Source organism: Taudactylus pleione, unplaced genomic scaffold (genome assembly GCF_031769625.1).
Source record: "Taudactylus pleione unplaced genomic scaffold, aTauple2 ptg000012l, whole genome shotgun sequence".
In the NCBI taxonomy this organism is placed as follows: domain Eukaryota; kingdom Metazoa; phylum Chordata; class Amphibia; order Anura; family Myobatrachidae; genus Taudactylus; species Taudactylus pleione.
In genome coordinates, this window is record NW_028284415.1 from 4,470,516 (window position 1) to 4,491,449 (window position 20,934).

Genomic DNA, 20,934 nt, shown 5'->3' on the forward strand with positions numbered 1-20,934 from the left:
CTGATTCAGAGCGAGCGCTCTGGTCAGAGCGTCCGGCTCTGAATCAGGTCCTCTGTCTTATGGGAGAACTAATTACAGGTACTTGTACTTTATCAGCTGCTCTCTCATTAGTTGCCTGTCACTTGTTTGCCTGCACTGCTCACTGCATCAGGGAATCCAGCGTACTGTGGCACTCTGTAAAAGCAGCATTAATTTTTTCACTAGGTCATTGCCAAAGACTCGTTTCCCTTCCAATACTGAGTAATACAGGAAACAGTAGCTCCTTGTGCAGTTTAGTACTCAGGCTCTAACTTTCTTATCGGGATGCGGTCACACCAACCAGAGGGATTCTGGCAGTCAGAATCCCAGCGCCGGCATCGTAAGGTAAGTAGCAACGTCAGGGGTTAGTTACTATGGAGAGGGTAAGGTTTAGGCACGTGGGAGGGAGTTAGGTTTAGGCACCAGGGAGGTAGGGTTACAGTTGAAAGAGGGTTAGGATACAGACGGACCGGTGTCAGTATCCTAACCCTGTCGAGATGTCGGCGTCAGGATTCTGACCAGTGGGATCCCAAGCGCCAGCATCCCGTACCCAACCCTTCTTATCTACTGTGATATAGGAGTATATTGCCAGTATTTTCTCAGGTACAATAGATGGATAACTCAACTACCATATGTCTATTTGAAATGTTATTTAGGACTTCTGGTTTGTGGTGATAGCAATTTTAAAATTGTGTGTGATACACATATATTTCACATTATTGTCTTTATTATTTTGCCAGTCTATATTACTTAATTTTTTTTTGCATTTCTATGTTTTCTGGTGTCCAGTTTGATTGGATTATATTGCTGTGACTATAGTACAATTAATATGCACTGCTTTCATTAGTGGATATTTGGAATAGTTATGTATACAATGTTTGCTCAAGCTGTGTTTTAAATCAAGTATTTTCATTTATTTTTCATTTACAAGAAATAAAAAAATACATTGCTCATATATATCTGTGTATTTATTTGTATCACATCAAACTAAAGATAGGAATTAAACCAAGTAATAATCTAGCAGTAGTTAGAGTATAAAGGCCCACATCCACATGCCGACTAGGGAAAGACAGTATGATTACGACATTGTAATCGCAATGTCATTCCCCATCCCCTGCAGTGCCTACACTGAACGATCAGTCGTTCAGTGTAGGCATCCTCCATCATCCCTGAACATGGCCAATCTGTCGTTATCGGCAGATTGACCGGTATGTTCGGGCGATGATTGATGTCGAAAACGACCAACGGGAGGGTGCATCGCTGGTCACTTATGACATTTGCATGCCAGATTTGTGCAAAATTAACGAACGATTGAACGATAACGATGTCTTTATCGTTCAATTGCTCTGTTTAATCTGGTAATGCAGTGGTTCTCAAACTCGGTCCTCAGGACCCCACACAGGTCACGTTTTCCAGGTCACCCAGCAGGTGAACAATTTTGAAAGGTCCACAGGTGGTGCTAATTATTTCACTTGTGATTCTGTGAGGAGACCTGGAAAACATGCACTGTTTGGGGTCCTGAGGACAGAGTTTGAGAACCTGTGAGGTAATGGATACCCACCTTAGATCCAACATTAATAATGGTGATTTTGAGAATAAAGAGTGTACTGAGTGTACTGGCTGGTGAAGATACAGAATCAATAAAAGAACCAGAGATTTTTAAATAGTCAGTAGAGGAGGTGAGAAGGGCATAGTGGGAATCTTGCCATAGGGACTATAACTCATTCAATTTTGGGGGGCATTTTGCTTCTGATACATAAAGCATTCATAAGAAACTGTTATATTGACTAGAGCCACCCAGGAAAGAAAGTTAGGCGGATCAGAGGCTATCCATGTAGAGCAATACACACCTGGGCTTATGTCAAAAGATTATTTACATATAGCCGAAGGGGAATAGAGAGGATCTCGTCTAGGTCCAGATCAAATAGACCGATATGTAAGGTCAATGAAATGTTGACACCTGTATTCCGCATACACAGTCAACCACTATAGCAAAAAACAAGTCTAGGACAGGACCAAAGGAGATGACAGAAATCAGTAGAGGCGGCAGTACACTTGGGACAAGAATCCGTAGTAGATCCACCAAACTCATAAAGCTTAAAAACGAGTCCAGTATACTCTATGCAAAATATATAATTTAATCTGTTGAAACCTGGCATGCGCCGTGGTTTTCTGAAGAGAACCCATAAGGACTTTCCAGTCATCATCAGATAAAACACCCAAATTGTGATCCCAGTGAGATCTTAGCTTATTCAAACCCTCTGCTCTACTGGATGACAAAAGTGAGGAGTAGGCCATGGAAACAGGTCTCCTAGTATGTAAAGTATGCACTAACAGATGCACTGGAACTTCAGAGAACTTTTTTACAGTCCGCCTCCACTGCACACAGAGACCATGCCGGAGTTGAAGATATCTATAGAAAAGATGAGCTGGAAGATCATAAGTAGAGGACAAATATGTAAATGAATGAAGGACCCCATCTTGATACAATTGGCCAATAGCAACCACCTCATATGACCGCCAAACCGAGCTACCTTCCAACCCCCAAATTTCTAAAAGCTAAATTTGCTATTCAACAAAAGGTAAAATCTAATGGTGCACAAAATTGGTTACATGATATATATATACACATACATACATACATACATACATACACACACACATACATACATACATACACACAAAGATACCCTATTATTAGCACTAGAACTATTGATGGTACTGATATGTAGCCAACACTTAAATCTAATAGAGTGGATGGCTGCACCTTTCACCTAATATCTCTGTTAGACAGATATGGAGGGAAATGGAAACCAAGAAAGAAGAGAAAGGGCGCTCTAATGTACAAAATATAAAAATATATTAAACTACAAAATGTGTAAATAACACAAACTGAATAATTAAAAAAATCAACAATTAATGCAGCAATGAAGCTACTTCAATGATCAGTCCTAGATGTCGACACAAAGGATGAATCTCCCTTTCGTTTCCCAGAGAGTAGATTTATTGAGTCCTTTGTTGGTCTTTAAATGATTTTGTAGAGAGGTCATAAATCCTGTTTTCAGGGTTAGCAATGATTCCTTGTAATGTTGCTGAAAAATACCCTTCCACCAAAAATACACCCAAACAGGCCAAAAGGCCACTATTATTATTTGAATAAAACACTTCAATCTCAATAAAAAAGAATAATATTTATTCAATAAAATCAGTGAATCTGATGAGCTTACATAAAACACTAGTCAAAATACGATGGAGACCCAATGCGTTTCATCCCCACATGGGACTTCATAGGGGTACATCTTATAAAACATAAATGGGTGCATATAAGTGAAGGGTAACAGCACAGAAACAGCCTAATAATCATCTTAATTGCTTATAGTTTGCATATTGACACATACAGAGACAATGATTGCACTTTAGGTGAATTAATGGAGAAACCAGAGTAACTAGTTATCTGGAAATTTACGCATGTTTGCTAATGAGTCACTATTTTACTTATCTATATACCGAGAGACTATCGTCTTGGTTATTTACACATTTACATATTATCACGCTATAGGTTTTGTATGCTAGTGTTAATATTAACAGCTGATATGTATTTTTCTAGAGGATTATTGCTTCTGAGCAATCCTTACCTGGGAGTATAAATCCATCCACTATATAAAGTGCGTCTACTCCAGTTTATTCTCCGCAAACAGATCTTAGGATCGTTTGTGATCAGTGTTCACATTTTCCTGACTATTAATAGGACTGATAATACAGTCATTCGATGGTATGTTTAATCATTGTCTCTGTATGTGTCAATATGCAAACTATAAGCATTTAAGATGAATATTAGGCTGATTTCTGTGCTGTTACCCTTCACTTATATGCATCGATTTATGTTTTAGAAGATGTACCCCTGATGAAGTCCCATGTGGGGACGAAACGCATTGGGTCTCCATCGTATTTTGACTAGTGTTTGATGTAAGCTCATCAGATTCACTGATTTTATTGAATAAATATTGTTCTTTTTTATTGAGATTGAAGTGTTTTATTCAAATAATAATAGTGGCCTTTTGGCCTGTTTGGGTGTATTTTTGGTGGAAGGGTATTTTTCAGCAACATTACAAGGAATCATTGCTAACCCTGAAAACAGGATTTATGACCTCTACAAAATCATTTAAAGACCAACAAAGGACTCAATAAATCTACTCTCTGGGAAACGAAAGGGAGATTCATCCTTTGTGTCGACATCTAGGACTGATCATTGAAGTAGCTTCATTGCTGCATTAATTTTATATATATATATATATATATATATATATATATATATATATATATAGAACACCGCAACCTTATTAAAATATACAAAGTCCCGAAAATGTGGAGTTTACAAACCTTCTCTAAATAGATGAGTGAATATTCAAAATGTCATTCAGTCGAACTTCATTTAGATTGTGAATAATAATTCAGAACGCCACGGTGTGTAGGTCTCTTTTGCACAGTATACTTTCACTCAGAAATGTAAAAAATAATTTAACTCCATGTAAACATATGCAGGATACCCCTGACAGGTTACACGACATGGTATACAGCATAGAATAACAAGAGATATGGTAAGAACTTACCTTTGTTATCTCTGTTTCTACGAAGTCCATAGGGTCCACAGGGTTGACCTTGGGGTATAGCTGGATCTGGATCCATGGGCACCACGCAGTTAAAGCTTTGCTGCTCCCAGGCACTTGGGTCCGTCCTCCTCTATACCCCGCCCCGGCCACAGGCACCTCAGTTGGTAAGCAGCTAAGGCCGGAGGAGGAGACTAAACAGAGAGAAGGAAGACTGGAACACACAAGAAACCATACTCTCAGAAATGGGAGACGGAAAACCGGTGACCAGCCACACAGCCCATTTGAATCCAGGTGCGTCAGGGCGGGCGCCCTGTGGACCCTATGGACTTCGTAGAAACAGAGATAACAAAGGTAAGTTCTTACCATATCTCTTGTTTTCTACTTCAGGGTCCATAGGGGGTCCACAGGGTTGACCTTGGGGATGTCCCAAAGCAGTTCAACTAAGGGCGGGGACGCTCCTGCGCTGAAAGGAGTACCCGGCACCCGAAGGATGCATCCTGAGAGGCGAAGGTGTCAAACGCATAGAACCTCAAAAATGTTTGAATTGAAGACCAAGTGGCCACCTTACACAGCTGAACAGCGGAGGCGCCACGTCTAGCAGCCCAAGAGGGACCCACAGAACGAGTGGAATGAGCCTTAACAGAGGCTGGCACAGGTAAACCCTCCTGTGCATAAGCCTCACAAATAACGGAACGAAGCCAACGGGCTAACGTTTGCTTGTTGGCAGGCCAACCCCTCTTGTGAAAACCGAAGAGGACAAACAAAGAATCCGACTTCCTAACCGAAGCAGTCCGATCCACATAGATTCTAAGTGCCCGGACTACATCTAAGGAAGCCTCACCAGCTGAAAGGTCAGGTGACTGAAAAGCTGGCACATCAAGTTCCTGATTAATGTGGAACTTCGAGACCACTTTGGGCAAAAACTCAGGACGAGTGCGGAGCACCGCTCTGTCCTGATGAAAAATCAGAAAAGGAGGGCGACAGGAAAGCGCCCCCAACTCTGACACCCTCCTGGCAGAAGCAATTGCTAGGAGAAAAACGGTCTTGAACGTCAGCCACTTGAGGTCCACCACCTCAAGAGGCTCAAAAGGATGACCCTGCAAGACCCGTAGCACCACCGCAAAGTCCCAAGGAGCCACAGGAGGCACGAAGGGAGGCTGTATCCTGAGAACACCCTGGAAAAAGGTGTGAACATCCGGTAGTGTAGCAATCCGTCGCTGAAACCACACGGACAATGCAGACACATGAACCTTCAGAGAGGCCAGGCATAAGCCGAGGTCCAAACCTGATTGAAGGAACTCCAAGATTCTGGAAACCCGGAACACCTGAGGATCATAGTTTCTGGATTCACACCACTGAAAGTGCGCCACACCCTGTGGTAAATCTGTGCGGAGGCAGGCTTGCATGCCCTAAGCATGGTACCAATGACTGAACTGGAGAAACCCCTAGACCTCAAGACGGCTGTCTCAAGAGCCACGCCGTCAAAGACAGCCGACCCAGATCCGGGTAAAGGCAGGGCCCTTGAGACAACAAGTCCCGACGCTGAGGAAGAAGGTACGGAGCGTCGATGGAGAGACACCTCAGATCGGAGTACCAAGGATGTCTGGGCCACGCCGGAGCAACCAGCACGAGCGTGCCACCGTCCTGCTTGAATTTCCGCAGAACCCGAGGAAGTAAGGATATCGGAGGAAACAGATACGCCAGGTGAAACGTCCATTTCACCGACAGCGCGTCTACCAGACTGGCGCCTGCGTCTCTTGTCCTTGACCCGTAAACAGGCAACTTGTGATTGTGACGGGAGGCCATCAAGTCCAGCTCCGGCAGCCCCCACCTGTCCACGAGTAGCTGAAACACCTCTGGGTGAAGCGACCATTCCCCGGGATGCACGTCGTGACGGCTGAGGAAGTCCGCCTCCCAATTGAGGACTCCGGGAATGAAGACTGCCGAGATCGCTGGAATGTGACACTCCGCCCAAGCAAGGATGCGAGACACCTCCGACATTGCTGCCCGACTTCGAGTTCCTCCTGGGTGGTTGATATACGCCACCGTGGTGGCGTTGTCGGACTGCACCTGAACCGCCCGTCCGTAAAGAGCGGGACCGGACGACTGCAGGGCCCGATAAACCGCCCGCAGTTCCAGAATGTTGATGGGAAGAAGAGCTTCTTCCGCAGACCAACGACCCTGAAGTGACAACGAGCCGGTCACTGCCCCCCAACCCCGAAGACAGGCATCCGTCGTGAGCAGGACCCAGCCCGGGATCCAAAAGGGACGCCCCTCGACCAGATGAGCTGTCTGAAGCCACCAAGCCAAAGACTGCCGAACCTCCGGGGACAACACCAGCAACTGAGAGCGGATCCGGTGAGATAACCTGTTCCATTCCGATAGAATCAGCCCCTGCAGAGGCCGGGAATGGAACTGGGCAAATTCCACCATGTCGAATGTTGACACCATGGAGCCCAAAACCCTCATAGCCGAATGGACCGACAGGCGGCAACTGCTCAGGCAACTGTGTATCCTCAGCTGCAGGGAGGAGACCTTCTCCGGGGTCAGGAAGATCCTTTGCTGCCGAGAATCCAGCAGGGCTCCCAAATGAACCATCCGCTGAGATGGAATCAGGGAGGACTTTTTCCAATTTATCAGCCACCCGTGCGCTTGCAGGCAAGCGACCGTCAAGTGGAGATGATGAAGCAGTACCTCCGGGGAACTCGCCAGCAACAGGAGGTCGTCCAGATACGGTAGTAGCCGTACATTCTGGTTCCGAAGATGTGCGGCCATGACCGCCATAATCTTCGTGAACACCCTCGGTGCCGTGGAGAGACCAAAGGGTAGCGCCCGGAACTGGTAATGGTGTTGAAGGATAGCGAACCTCAGATACCGCTGGTGCGAAGGTGCTATCGGAACATGGAGGTAGGCGTCCTGGATATCCAGGGACACCATGTAATCCCCCGGTTCCATCGCCAGAATGATGGAACGTAACGTTTCCATCCTGAACTTGGGAACTCTGAGGAATTTGTTCAGAGACTTCAAGTTGAGGATAGGGCGATGAGAACCATTGGGTTTCCGCACCAGAAACAGAGAATAGAACCCCGTCCCTCGTTGTAATTGAGGAACGGGAACAATGACCCCTGCTGTCAGCAAGGACTCTATAGCTTCCTGAATCTGTAAAGACTTGGTCGTATCCTGAGAAGGACTCGTGCAGAAAAACTGGTGGGGCGGTCTGTGCCGAAAAGACAGGGCGTACCCCTGGGAGACCACTTCTCGAACCCAGGCATCCGTGGTGGTATTGTGCCAGCACTGGGCAAATAGAAGAAGTCGGCCTCCCACTCTGGGGTCCCCCAGAGGGAGGCCCGTCCCATCAGGCAGAAGGTTTATCTTCCTGCTTGGAAGAAGGGCGCCTGGCACTCCAGGGCTGCTTCTTGGGCTTAGAAGCGGCCTTGGTCGTCGACTGCCTCGGGAAGGACTGACCTTTTGCCTTGCCCTGAACCCGAAAGGACCGAAAAGCAGAGCTCCGTACCTTGGTAGGAGCAGAAGCCGAAGGGAGGAAGGCTGATTTAGACTTAGCCAGAGTGTCCACAATTTTGTCCAAGTCTGGACCAAAAAGCAACTCCCCATTAAAAGGTAAGGCCTCCAGTCCCATTTTGGAGTCAGCGTCAGCTCTCCAAGACCTCAGCCACAAGGACCGACGCGCCGACACAGCTGCAGCTGACACCCGAGAGGTTAGCAGGCTTGCGTCTAACGATGCTTCCCCAATGTAGGAAGCCGCATCCCTCATTTGACCTATCAACGCTCTCTGGATCTCCGGAGCATCTTCCGGAAAGGTATCCTCCAAAGCATTGGCCCAGCTCTCGATGGCCTTAGCCACCCAAGAGATGGCCATGGACGGACGGGCCACCGCCCCCGAGAGAGAGTAGATAGACTTCAAACAAGTCTCCACCTTCCTGTCCGTGGGATCCTTCAGGGAGGAGATCGACGGCAAAGGCAGCGTAGCGCTTTTAATTAAGCGGGTAACGTGGGAAAAACCATCGAAGCTACCTTGGCCTTTTTAAAATTTGGGTATTTTGACCTGGGGGCGGGCACATCCTCCTCAATGTGAAGGATGGCCCGCACCGCCCTAACCAATGCCGGCACATTAATGGAAGACTAAGCCTCCATCTCCTGGGCCCCGGCATCCGAGTCAGAGTCGTCATGGATCTCCCCGTCATCCGAAGACACGTCCGTATCCGTGAACTGAGCCGCCAGTGAAGCCGGAACGGAACGCTTGGACGCCCGTGGGGGCAAATCACTGTGCAACATATGTTGAAAAGCCGATGACGAAGCCGCCAGACTCTGAACAGAGCTGGAGAGGACGTCCACCCAAGGCGGGGGTACTGCCTGAGGATACCCCTGAAAAGGTACCATCAACTGCTGCGGCACCGTGGGGGTTTGCACGTATACCGGCAAACCCGCATAAGGACCCACAGTCTGAGACCCGGGAGGAGACTGCACCAGACGAGTCACACCCGGGGAACGGGGCATGGTAGGCTGGGGCAACGCCCTAGAAGGGGCCGCAGTCGGGACCGCAAGTCGGTCCGCGATTGACGCCAGCACTTGCGTAAACATTGCCCACGGAGGATCCTGCGCCACCGGGGGTTTAGAGGGTCCAGGTACCAACTGGCACCGCCCGCACAGACCGTCCTGAGACAAATCTGCCCCGTCAACCCCTGCCGAACAGCGTCGGCAGGAAAACAACACAGGAGCCTCGGAGCGCTCATTCCCCTCATCAGACATGACACAAACTTTTTTGCAAAAAAAGTGTCTCACCGAAACGAGGTAAGGCGTATAACACCCACGCACTCCCAAGTATGCAACCCAAACAGCCCACAATATGGTACTGAGGAGCACACCGCAGTATGTGACAGACCTCACAAATACGTAGATTTATATAAGTGAGGTACACAGAAAACACCCCTCCCCCACGCACCTGCGGGCCATAGGAGAAGGAAAGGGATAGGTATAAGCTGACAGTAAGTAGAAAATAAGCACAGACAGCAGCACTAGCAAAAAGTCACATACCATGCAGAGAAGTTATACTCACTGCACCTTCCGCTACAATCAACCTCCCAGATTCAGTGTCTGGGAGGGCTATAGCGCTGCGAACACTGTCCTTTGCAGGGGGAGAGGTACGCAGGGGGACTGGTCCACTGGAAGCCTGCCTGGGAGCTCAGCTATGCTGCCTGAGGAAGATGGCCGCCGGAGAGCTCTGAGGAGGAGTGGCCGAGTGAGAACAGCCCAGCGACGCCAGTACACATGAGAGAAGGCGCGCTGGGCTGAGGGGAGGAGCGCTGAAGCAGGGAAGGCTGCCTCCCCTGCTAGTACTAAACCCCCGGGGAAGCCGGTTCCCCGCCGGTACTTACACCCCGGGGGCCAGCGGACACGCGGGGTATGCCTGAAGAGGGGGAGCCCGCCGCCGCTACTAGCGCCGCCGGTCTGTCCCCAGACACTGCACTGCACGCGGCTTACCTGGCCCCTTCAGTCCGGCAGCAGTCCTTGGGAGGTCCCGGAGCCACGCTAGTACTGACTCCGGGGTCCCGCTGCGATCCCCGGATCAGTACCGGCATCGCAGCGCCAGCGGGGCTGTTGGAGCGGCAACGTAGACGTCCAAATGGACAGTCTGATGCTGCCGCTCTGAAGACAGTAAAAGTAAAATAATAAAATCTTTTTTTTTTTTTTTTTTTTTAAATAAAGAATAAAGCTTAGGGGCTGCTTATGCAGCCCCACTGCGCAGGGTGACCCGACTCCGGCCGGGCACCAACTAAAACTGAGGTGCCTGTGGCCGGGGTATAGAGGAGGACGGACCCAAGTGCATCCTGGGAGCAGCAAAGCTTTAACTGCGTGGTGCCCATGGATCCAGATCCAGCTATACCCCAAGGTCAACCGTGTGGACCCCCTATGGACCCTGAAGTAGAAATAAGGCCAATCCCAAACAAGTCCCGGAACCTGTTGTATTAGTCCAGCCGAAGATCTTTAACAATGTCAGCCTCCAGTAATATCCAGGGTCCCCGATATCCACCTAGCTTAACGCTTTTCAAACCCTTTAGTGTGGGTTCTTCATCAGAAGCACTTCTGTCGGGAGTATCACGTTTTGAAAATTCACTCATCTATTAAGAAGAAGTTTGGAAACTGAGTTTCTCTCACTCAATATATCACCCACGGCCTTGGATCTCCTGCATCACAATTATAACTATTCCTAGTGCCCCTCTAAAATTAAATATCTAGAAGTCTATATAAAAAGCAGATATGACACCCTATAATCTGCAAACTCCCCCCCCCCTATGCTTAGAACAATTAAACTGGACCTCCTCTGATGGCGGGATCTAATCATTTCCTGGTTGGGTAGGATAGTGGCAGTTAAGATTAACCTTATGCATAGAACACAGTTTTTCAAACTCGGTCCTCAGGACCCAAAACAGTGCATGTTTTCCTGGTCTCCTCACAGAATCACAAGTGAAATAAATAGCTCCACCTGTGGATCTTTTAAAATGTGTCAGTGAGTAATGACTACAGCTGTGCACCTGCTGGGTGACCTGGAAAACGTGACCTGTTTGGGGTCCTGAGGACTGAGTTTGAAAACCAGTGGCCTAGACTAATCTACCTCTTCCAGACCCTCCCTTTTGCTCTCCCTAAATCAACTTTATTGCAGATACACAAGTGGTTTGTCCAATTTGTATGGAAATCCAAGCCTCATGGGTCATTTAGGTATATGCGATACGTTTCGCTAAGGTTTTGGTTGAGTTTTTGAACGTTTTCTCTCAGTTCTTTATTCCTTTGTGACATAAAAGTGATTACATGACATGCATAACAGCTTTTGCCGCAGACCAAAATAGGACGAGGTAATTTTGGTGTATGTCATTAGTAATATAGAGGTAGAGCGCTTGTCTAAATAAGCGCACAAAGATATTAAAAAATATGTTGTAATTTAATATCACTGTTGCAAATACAGTACATAATAAAAATAGGTATAAATACAAAATAGGGCATTAATCTGTTTAAGCTCTGTAAGTAAATGTATTTCACAAGACCCTTTCCATATAAAGGTATAATGGATCAGTCCAGCATAATCAGATATCCATGAAAGATGTTATAGCTATATGGTTTAATACAAATGTTAAATTGATTTGTATGTTCCAACCAATCTTGATTATTTGGAACATACAAATCAATTTAACCTTTTCGTTGAGGTCTGAGTCTTTTATTGACTTAGGAATCGCCAAGAATCTTAAATTATTATGTCTGTTAGGATTTTCCTGGTCATCCAACTTGTCAGTTAATTCCTCTATAATCTTGGATTTTAGGTCTACGATCTTTTGTAGTGCAGTTAGTGCATCTTCATTGTCACTGGTGCACTGCTCTAAGTGGGCTTTTCTTGTTGTGTTGGATTTAAGCTTAGATAAAATTGTGTTTATGTACAGTTGAATATTTTTGGTCCATCTGTTGGAAGATCGGGGGATCGTCCTGAGACATATCAGATACAGGGGAGAGAGGATCAACCTGTGACAGGGAAGGCTGAGATTCCTCCATTGAATTCACGTTATGTCTTAGGGGTTTTTTGTGTTTTGAGATTACCGCCTTTGCTGGATTTAACCATTCTCTGGGGCAGCTGTATATTGTTGTATAGAAATCTTTTTCATACCATGTGACTCCAGACCATTTTTGTAAGCTAAGTTATAGAGGAGTAGAATAAAGGACCCCTCCTATACAATTCAGTTACATCAAGTAAAGACAGAAAAGACAAGTGACTACATGGTTATTGTATAATCAAAATAGATTATGCAGCAATAAGACCACTAAGATTGCAATACAAAGTTGGGGTTAGACTGATACTTGGCTACATTTAAATATAAGCGAGTGAATGGTGACGGATATGCACACATGGGGAAATATTCAGTAATATGAACGGTAAAGTTTAGCACAAATCGACAAGGAGAGCAATCAGGCTGTAGGATGTTTACTCAATGGCATACCTCAAAAGATGCCCACTTTTTTTTCTCCCCCCTGTAGAGTAAAGGCTAAAGAATATGCAGTCAATACATCAAAAGAGCCATAAGATGATGCTGTTGTCACTGAGTTTACAATGTGAGACAAAATAATGGTAAATAAAAGCAACTTATAAATCTGTATTACATAGAGACGTATCTAGCGTTATGTTATCTATATACGTTAATTATACAGCTTGAGCTATAGCCTGTATATTGCGCTTAACATGGATATGAGGGGAAAAGAGTGAGAGAAGGCAAGGAAAGGGTTAAAAATGATAAAGGGTACGATCACCGGGAACCGCAGCAACGAGAGTTCAGTTGGTGGGCTGTAGATGGATTAGACAAGGACTACGGATACCTCCTCTGTAGATGTACGCTGACCGGCAAGCAATTACCGCCGTCAGTGCTTCCAGGGGATGTTTGTTATCTAGAAGGGTCGGCCAGTCGGATAGCAGGTTCCGTAGGTATAGGGATAGCAGGAGTCCAACTCGGGGCTACAGCACCACTATGTAGCCCCTCGATAAATGGCAGTCACGAAGGCGTTTCACCCCACCAATTAAAGCGGCAAGTAGAGGGGCGGGGGGGTAGGAGAAGTAGTAGGGGCCAAGTAAGTAGTCAGAGGAGATCTGCTCCTCAGTAGTGCCTGGGTCAGTCAGCGGCTTCCACAGTAAGACTCCCCGCGTCGAAGCTCAGGCATCGGGGAAGCAGGAGGATGGAGTCAGCGCTTACAGCTGCGTTCCGCTCAGAGACCCAGGTGATATGTAAAGAAGAGTCGGAGGAGGCCAGAGCAGCAGTCAGGAATGGTCTGGCCCTGCGGTCACGTCAGACTTCCCCAACGGCACGACCGGCAGGTATCTCAGTGCGGTTTCGGGCCACTGGTACGGGCTTCGCAAGCCTGGAGAGGACAGGATCTTCAGCAGTGTGGTCTCCAGGAAACATCCACAGCTCCAGGGACTACAGGCCTCGTCGCACTTGGGACGCACACTCCCGGTGAGAAGGGGGTTCTCCAGGTGGTCAATTTATCGGTGTTAGCAGGGATGGGGGGGAGCGCGGGAGAGTAGGAAGGAGTTGGTTTGGAGAAGGGCCAAGGGTAGGACTCCGCGCAGTGCAGATGCAGGGCTACTCGGGAGTTTCCATGCCTCGTAAGGCCCACGCCATGCGGCCTAAGCAGCTAAGGCCAGACTCCGATGCATAGGATGGTCCATTCAGCTCGTATTCAGGATCACCTGAAAGCTCTCACCCTTCCTTAGCATAGGCGATAGGTGGTAAAATTCAATCGGGTCACCGATGTATACGGATTTTTCAGAGCTGAGACAGAGAGAACATTAAAACGCAGTCATCGCGATGCTCCACCCACCGGAAGTCACGTATCCAATCACTTAATTTAATCAATATGCAAAATGTATAGATAAACCACATGTGTAACTCAGACTCTATTGTTCCGAAAGTAAGCAGTTGGGATTTGTATTAGTCAAAAACCTTATCGACTTGCTAGTTTTCCCATCATTGTATTTACAATATTTTACTGATCTGTATTTTATATGTGTACTGTAATGTCTCAAATAAAAGTTTTTAAAAAAAATGTGTAGATAAAACTGCAGCTCTTACTGATCTACAATTTACAGAATACTCCACTAGCTGCAGGTTGAAGGCTAAACTACAACTGTATGTGCCAGTGAGTAACAAGACACACTTAAGTAATGGATACTGTAATTCATTTACACATAGTATGTCAGAACACATTTTTTATTAAATTCCGTAACATAAAAACAGAGGAGTATCCGTAAGAGAACACAACAGGTCACGTAAACTTCAGATTAATAAAACAGATCCAACAAAAAACAAAAGGATCTCCCATTGGGAGAGGCTAAAACAATTTTCACCCATGTTAAGTAATAATTTACAACCACAGGCAGTGTTTTCTGTGACCGTCACCAGTCGTGGTAATCAGAGACATGGAACTGTTGTTGGTTGTGGTAAAGTTCTTTCTTCTGATCCATTTTCGATAACCAGTCTGGGTTCAATCAGCGAGCTCCAAGCTTGAGTTATCTATAGAGGGTTACATAAAATATCATTTAAAATAAAAAAAAAAATATATATATATATATATATATATATATATATATATATATTAAAGAAATGTGTAGATACTGGCGCACAAGTTTTGAGTTCCTTCTGTGAATACTCTTATGACAAATTATCACAATTTTTTTCTTCGTGACACCCGTGAACAAAATAGGGGGGGGGGGGGGGGGATGACACTCCTGATGGTAACAGGTGGCAGCAGTCTTCTAGTGGTCCGCGTGGCAACGGAAAAAATGGGTGCTGAAAAATATGAGACGTGTGCCTAATAGTGCTCCCTGCAGCACTCACACCGGGTCAGTGACTGATTGTAAACCCCAGAGATTATGGCAGCTCAAATCTCCGAATCGGATCAAGTCAAACAGCCCTCTCTTTAAGGTTTATTCAAGAGGGTGCCTTCCCTTAGATTAATATCCACAACTTATTGGCACCGCGTGTTTCCTGACCATAGGAGTGTGACCTGGATACCAGATAAGCGTTTTAAAAATTATATTTTGGTACGCACATTACTTACCTTGAGCACAGATTGCTTTCCTTTAAACACTACACTATTAGGTACATCTCTTATTTTCAGCAAAATAAATTGTGTGTGTGTGTGTGTGTGTGTGTGTGTGTGTCCACATACACACCAACAAACACATTAATATAGCCTGAGCGCAGCATACTATATTTTACACATCCATATACAGTTGTATGCAAAAGAATTTTCATCCTTGCTCAAATTGGATATTTTACTGAATCTCTTAACCATGCAGTGTACAGGCATAAACAAGGCATGCATAATTGTTTATTTGCTAGATTTAATAAAATAAAAACAGCATATTTGGCATGTGTAAAAGCTTAACCACCCAATTAATCCTTTATTTGGCAGAAATCACAGCTTCCAAATGTTTCTAATACTACTGCTGACAGAAACCCCAGCTTTAACCAGGCTCAGACCCGGGACACTGAACTCAGGTTGAAGCCCCTTTCACACCGGCGGACGGACCTAGGCTATTCCCGGGTCATTGCCGTTCACAACGGACCCGGGTTTTCCAGGGACACGGGTCTTCCATTTTTCAATGGACGCTTGGAGATGATAACATCTCCAAGCTCCCACTGTACCCTCCAATCAGCACCTTTTAGGCATGACCCGGGTCATGCCTCACACAGGAGGCTACATGGGTGAGACCCGGGAATAACCCTGCTAGCGAGCAGGGTCGAAGTCCCGAGAATTTTGACCTGGGTTGACACTTTAACACAGAAAAAAGGACTGGCAAATTGACTGTCCTTTTTTTTCTGTCTGAAAGGGGTATTACAGACAGCAAAGCCAGGGGTGTAAGTTCATACCAGGAGCCTGGAGGGGAGATAGTAGTGCATGTGAGCAGAGGGGGTACCAACAACTAACACTCCAATTCCAGCAGCACTCCCCCAAACCCACATTCACTAACGCCACCCCAGCAGCACCCAGTCACATACTCTCCTCCCCCTTCATTCACTACCAACACCTCAGCAGCACCCAGTCACACACTTCTCCCCCTACATTCACTTCCAACACCACAGCAATGTCCAGTCACACACACTCTCCCCTGCTTTACTGCCAACACCCCAGCAGAACCCACATACTATCCCTCCCTGCATTTACTGCCATGCCAACACCACAACCGCCAGACACACACTCCTCCCCCCGTTAACTACCAACACACAAATATTACTTGTTGCTGATCAGGGTTTTCTTGCTATTTGCTGCTCCCACAGCAACAGCCTAGGGAGCAGGTCCCGCATGTGTAAGGGGGAAGAAGCTACAAAGGAGAGGCTTTGCACTGGAGCTTTTGCCATGCCCCTTTTTTGCACATTGGTGTGGTTACTTGCTGGAGATCCATCCCTAGAGACCCTATTCTTCTACAGTACACCACACTATATACCTTTACTTTGTATAAAAAGGTTAAAGTCCCTTCAACATGACCACAAAAATTACCATTTACACTGCACACCAGCTGGTCAATATACTCTAACACCCCTTTTACACCAAAATCCTGGGTCTGACCTGTAATTTGGAACATGGTTCCAACATAGGTCAGACCCCTATCAGAACGCGGCTCTGACCCGGGTTATTTCCATGTCGGAGCAGTTTACACTGCACACGGCGCTTGGATATAAGATCATCTGCGTCTTCCTATGCTGTCAACAGCGCCCCTGGTCGGATGACCCGGATCACCTTACACTGCAGGGTTATATGGGTCGTTCCCATTTTCAACCTTGCTTGCTACCCAGGTTGGATTACCAGGTCACTCGACCCAGGAATCCAACCCTGGCCCATTTTACGCTGAGCAGCAACCCGGGATGACCCGGCAATAACCTAGGTTATTTGGGCAGTGCAAAAGGGTATTACTTCATGTAAAAATAAATAAGACGACTTTTCAATATAATTTTTATAATTTTTTATCAAACAAAATAAACAGGATTTATAATTAATAAATAATAAATATTGACCAACTAATCCATAATGATGAAAATATTGTTATATCAGTTTCCACTACATACTACACTGACGTTCCAAAAGTCATGAAATAGCAGTATGTAAAGGTAATGGTAGGTGGTGTCACCGTACTGTGACGACTTGGAAATGCCCAGACTTGTACCAGTTGTTATCGGACATCTCATGAGTCAGTTTGTACACCGGCTAGGCTGCTCATAGCAAAGCAACGTGAATTATCAGAGTTCGAACAGGGCAGGATAGTGGGTGCCCGATGAATGGGACATTCCATTTCTAAAGTTGTGCGGACATTCAACATTCCTTGATCTACAGTGTCACTTGTATACCTCATGGAGGGCATTATCACACACCATGTGCCACTGTTAACACTACGTCTCCCCTGGGCTTGTGTCGTCAATAATTAAACCCTGGGAGGACTGGCACCATTTGGCGTGGTCCGATTAGTCATTGTTCCAGTTGTTTCGGGATGATGGTAGGGTTTGGGTGTGGCACAGACCCAATGAGGCTAAGGACCCTAGTTGTAAACAAGGCACGGTGCAGGCTGGTGGTGGTTCCATAACGTTGAGGGGTCTGTTCACGTGGCATGGATTGAGTCCGCTGGTCCGTCTGAGCAGGTCATTGAGTGGTAACCACTACATTGCGCTGCTTCATGGACTTCATGTACCACCTCAACGATGGAATATCCCAGCAGTATAATGCACAGTGTTATCGGTCCCAAGTTGTCTAAAATCAATTCGAGGAGCATTCTGGAGAGTTCAGACGAATTGTGTGGCCATCACGGTCGCCCGACATGAACCCAATCGAGCATTTATGGGACGTGGTGGAGAGGTCCATTCGCACCCAAGATCCTGCACCTACAAATATCAGTGAGCAGTTGGAAACTATCCAGACAGCTTGGGTCATTATCTCTCCAGAGGTCTTCCGTCCACTCGCTGAATCGATGCCACATAGTTGTTGCTGCACTTCACCGGGCTAGAGAGGGTCCTACACGATACTAGGCACCTATCCCAAGACTTTTGGCACTTCAGTGAATATTGATATATCCTCCCTAATAAATAATTAATAACGGCTAAACAATCTATATGCTAATTTGTTTTGCTTACATCAATGTATTCACTGAGTATTCTTATATCAATATAAGATATCCTGAGTGATTAGAAGGTCAGCAGTGTATTTATCACACAATGTATTTTCAGGGTGTAACAAACTAACTGAAAGGGTGCCCAAACTTGTACATGTCTCACACACACTAATTTTTTTTCATTCTTTCAATTTGTTAAATTCAGCAAATAAAGATAGTGTACATTAAAAGGTGCAGAAATAAGCCATGTTTAGGTGTGTATCTTTTAGTAGGTTGTGTAGAAATTCAATGTAGAACACAAGGAGATGCCCAGACTAATCACTTTTTTTTTTAATTATGGGGTTGTAAAGTCCTAATCTACTACAAACATGATAAAATAGGAACTAACACTAAAAATAGAAGGCATAATGCAATAATTCCATGACCAGGAAGCTTTAGTAATGGAGCAATATTTTAGAACAGTAGGGTGTGCAATAAGTTTCTGGATGTGCAGTTCATAGGTAAAGTATTCACAATCTGACTTGTGAAATTTCAGGGCACAGAACCGTATATAAGCAGCACTGCACACAGAAGTCGTCAGCTTGTTCACTTCCTTGAGGAAACTAGTTATGAAAATCAACAGAGAACACTGGACAGCCATGATCTTCTATGACTTCATGAGTTGTCTGTAACAGCAGGAGAGTGTGAGCTGCTTTTCGGGAGGAAGCACCATTCAGAACCACTGTGTTTCAGTGGTTTGCTGGATTTTGGCACAGGAGATGGTCCCTGGAAGATGGAGAGCTGCGACTGACCTGTGTCCTCTATCACCAAAGCTAATGTTGCTGCCATGCAGGCCATAGTTGAGGTGAACGCCAGGGTGACAGTGGCCCAGTTAGAGAAGGAGATCCGCATCTCATCAGTATCCATCCGCTTGATACTCAACGAAAAGCTTTGCCTGAGCAAGGATTTGCATCAGCTGAATCGAGAGCAGAAGGAGGCTCAGGTGACATGGAGCTGCAACATGCTGGCCAGGTTTGATGGTGGTCGTTCAAACTTTGGGCCTAATTCAGACCCGCTTGCGAGCACTCGCGATGGTGCCCTAATGCGTATGCGCACGACGGAGGGAGCTCCGTCGTGCGCATGCGCGAGACCCGCATAGCGACAGCGAAGCTGTCGCTATGGGTCTCGCACCAAAGGGGGCGTGCTGTCGATGGTGAGTGACAGCACGCCCCCTTTGGTGGGCGTGCTGGTCAGAGCGTCCGGCTCTGAATCAGGCCCTTTGTCTGGGAGATCACCAGTGGCGATGAAACCTGGATTTAAAGTTTCGACCCAGAGACCAGTCGGGCCATTTGGAGGTGCACAACCACAGAAGTTCCAACATTGGTGCAGTGTAGCCAAGCAGATGGTGGCTGTTTTTGTGGCCAAGACTGGTCATGTAGGTACAGTACCACTTGAGCAGCGCACAATCACGGAAGACTGGTACCGCAAGCAATGCCTGCCGCAAGTGCTGGTAGACATTTCCAGGCACCGTCCAAGAACTTGCGCTTGTGATGCTCTTCTCCATACTGACAATGCACCTGCCCACAAGTCCAGGAAAGTCATCGTCCGTTCAGTCCAGACCTGGTCCCCCGCGACTTCTTTGTTTTCCCACAAGCATAAGATGCATGGGATTCGTAATGTTTCTGGACATTGATCCAGCAATCTCTCTACCCCTTCATAGCGAAGGACTTGTTTGATAGTATGCAAAATATTCTAGGACATTATGCTCCTGCTTTTGTTTAGTTGTTTACTTATGTAGGCAATAACGCTAATTATATATATTATTTGTTCTAGACAGGAGCATTTCATCCTCATTGTTTTTCCTTCCCTTCCCTCCCCTCCCCCATCTTCCCTCTGTCCCTTCCCCTCCCCCTTATAATTAATTTATACTAATTTTTATACGGGACACGTTTTGATTCTCTGTATTAAGGGAATGTTTTTGATATATCGGATTAATCCGACTAGTTGGGGACCGGGCTATCCTGGTCATGTGTTTTCTTACCACTGCCCCCATATACCCTATTTTAATTGCTACCGATGTTTGTTTATTTGTATTTGCAGCGATCTTTGATAAGGATCCTCATTTGCAGGGTTTTTGCCCTTTTGGACAACTTCTCTTCTACTTACTTTTCCTAATTTTTCGAGATATTTTTTCTTCTTTACTTTTACTTTATTTCTTTTTCCTCTCCCTGGGGTGGGCCACTGATGGCCTTTCTGCAATTTTAGGGCTGTTTTACACTTTATTATGGAAATTTGTTAATAGTCTACCATGGCTCTCAAATTATTATCTATAAACGTTAATGGACTTAACTCGCCTAGAAAACATACTGTGGTCCTGGGTGCCTGCAGGAGAGAGAAAGCAGATATAGTTTTCCTACAGGAGACTCATTTTACTGAATTCCATTCTCAGCTTCAAGGTAAACAATTTACCCAGACCTTCTTTGCATCTGCAGATTTTAAGAAACAGGGGGTTGCTATTCTGATCCATCGTAATATCCCATTTGTGCACATTAAAACAATAGTTGATACAGAGGGACGCTATATAATAGTGATTGGCTCCATACGTACAGACGTTCTCACTCTTGTTTCTACATATGCCCCTAATCAGGACCAACCACTGTTTTTCCAATCTTT

The 20,934-nt window shown here is 45.9% G+C and overlaps 1 protein-coding gene across 1 annotated transcript in view; it reads right to left on the reverse strand.

The window, feature by feature from the left end:
* Positions 1-14,368: 14,368 nt before the first annotated feature.
* The window catches only part of COIL (coilin), a 33,994-nt gene continuing 27,428 nt past the window's right edge, over positions 14,369-20,934 (reverse strand). The window contains exon 7 of the mRNA XM_088468553.1: positions 14,369-14,692. Coding sequence (XP_088324679.1) covers positions 14,591-14,692 — 102 coding nt within the window. The 3' untranslated portion in view covers positions 14,369-14,590. The remainder of the gene's footprint in view (positions 14,693-20,934) is intronic.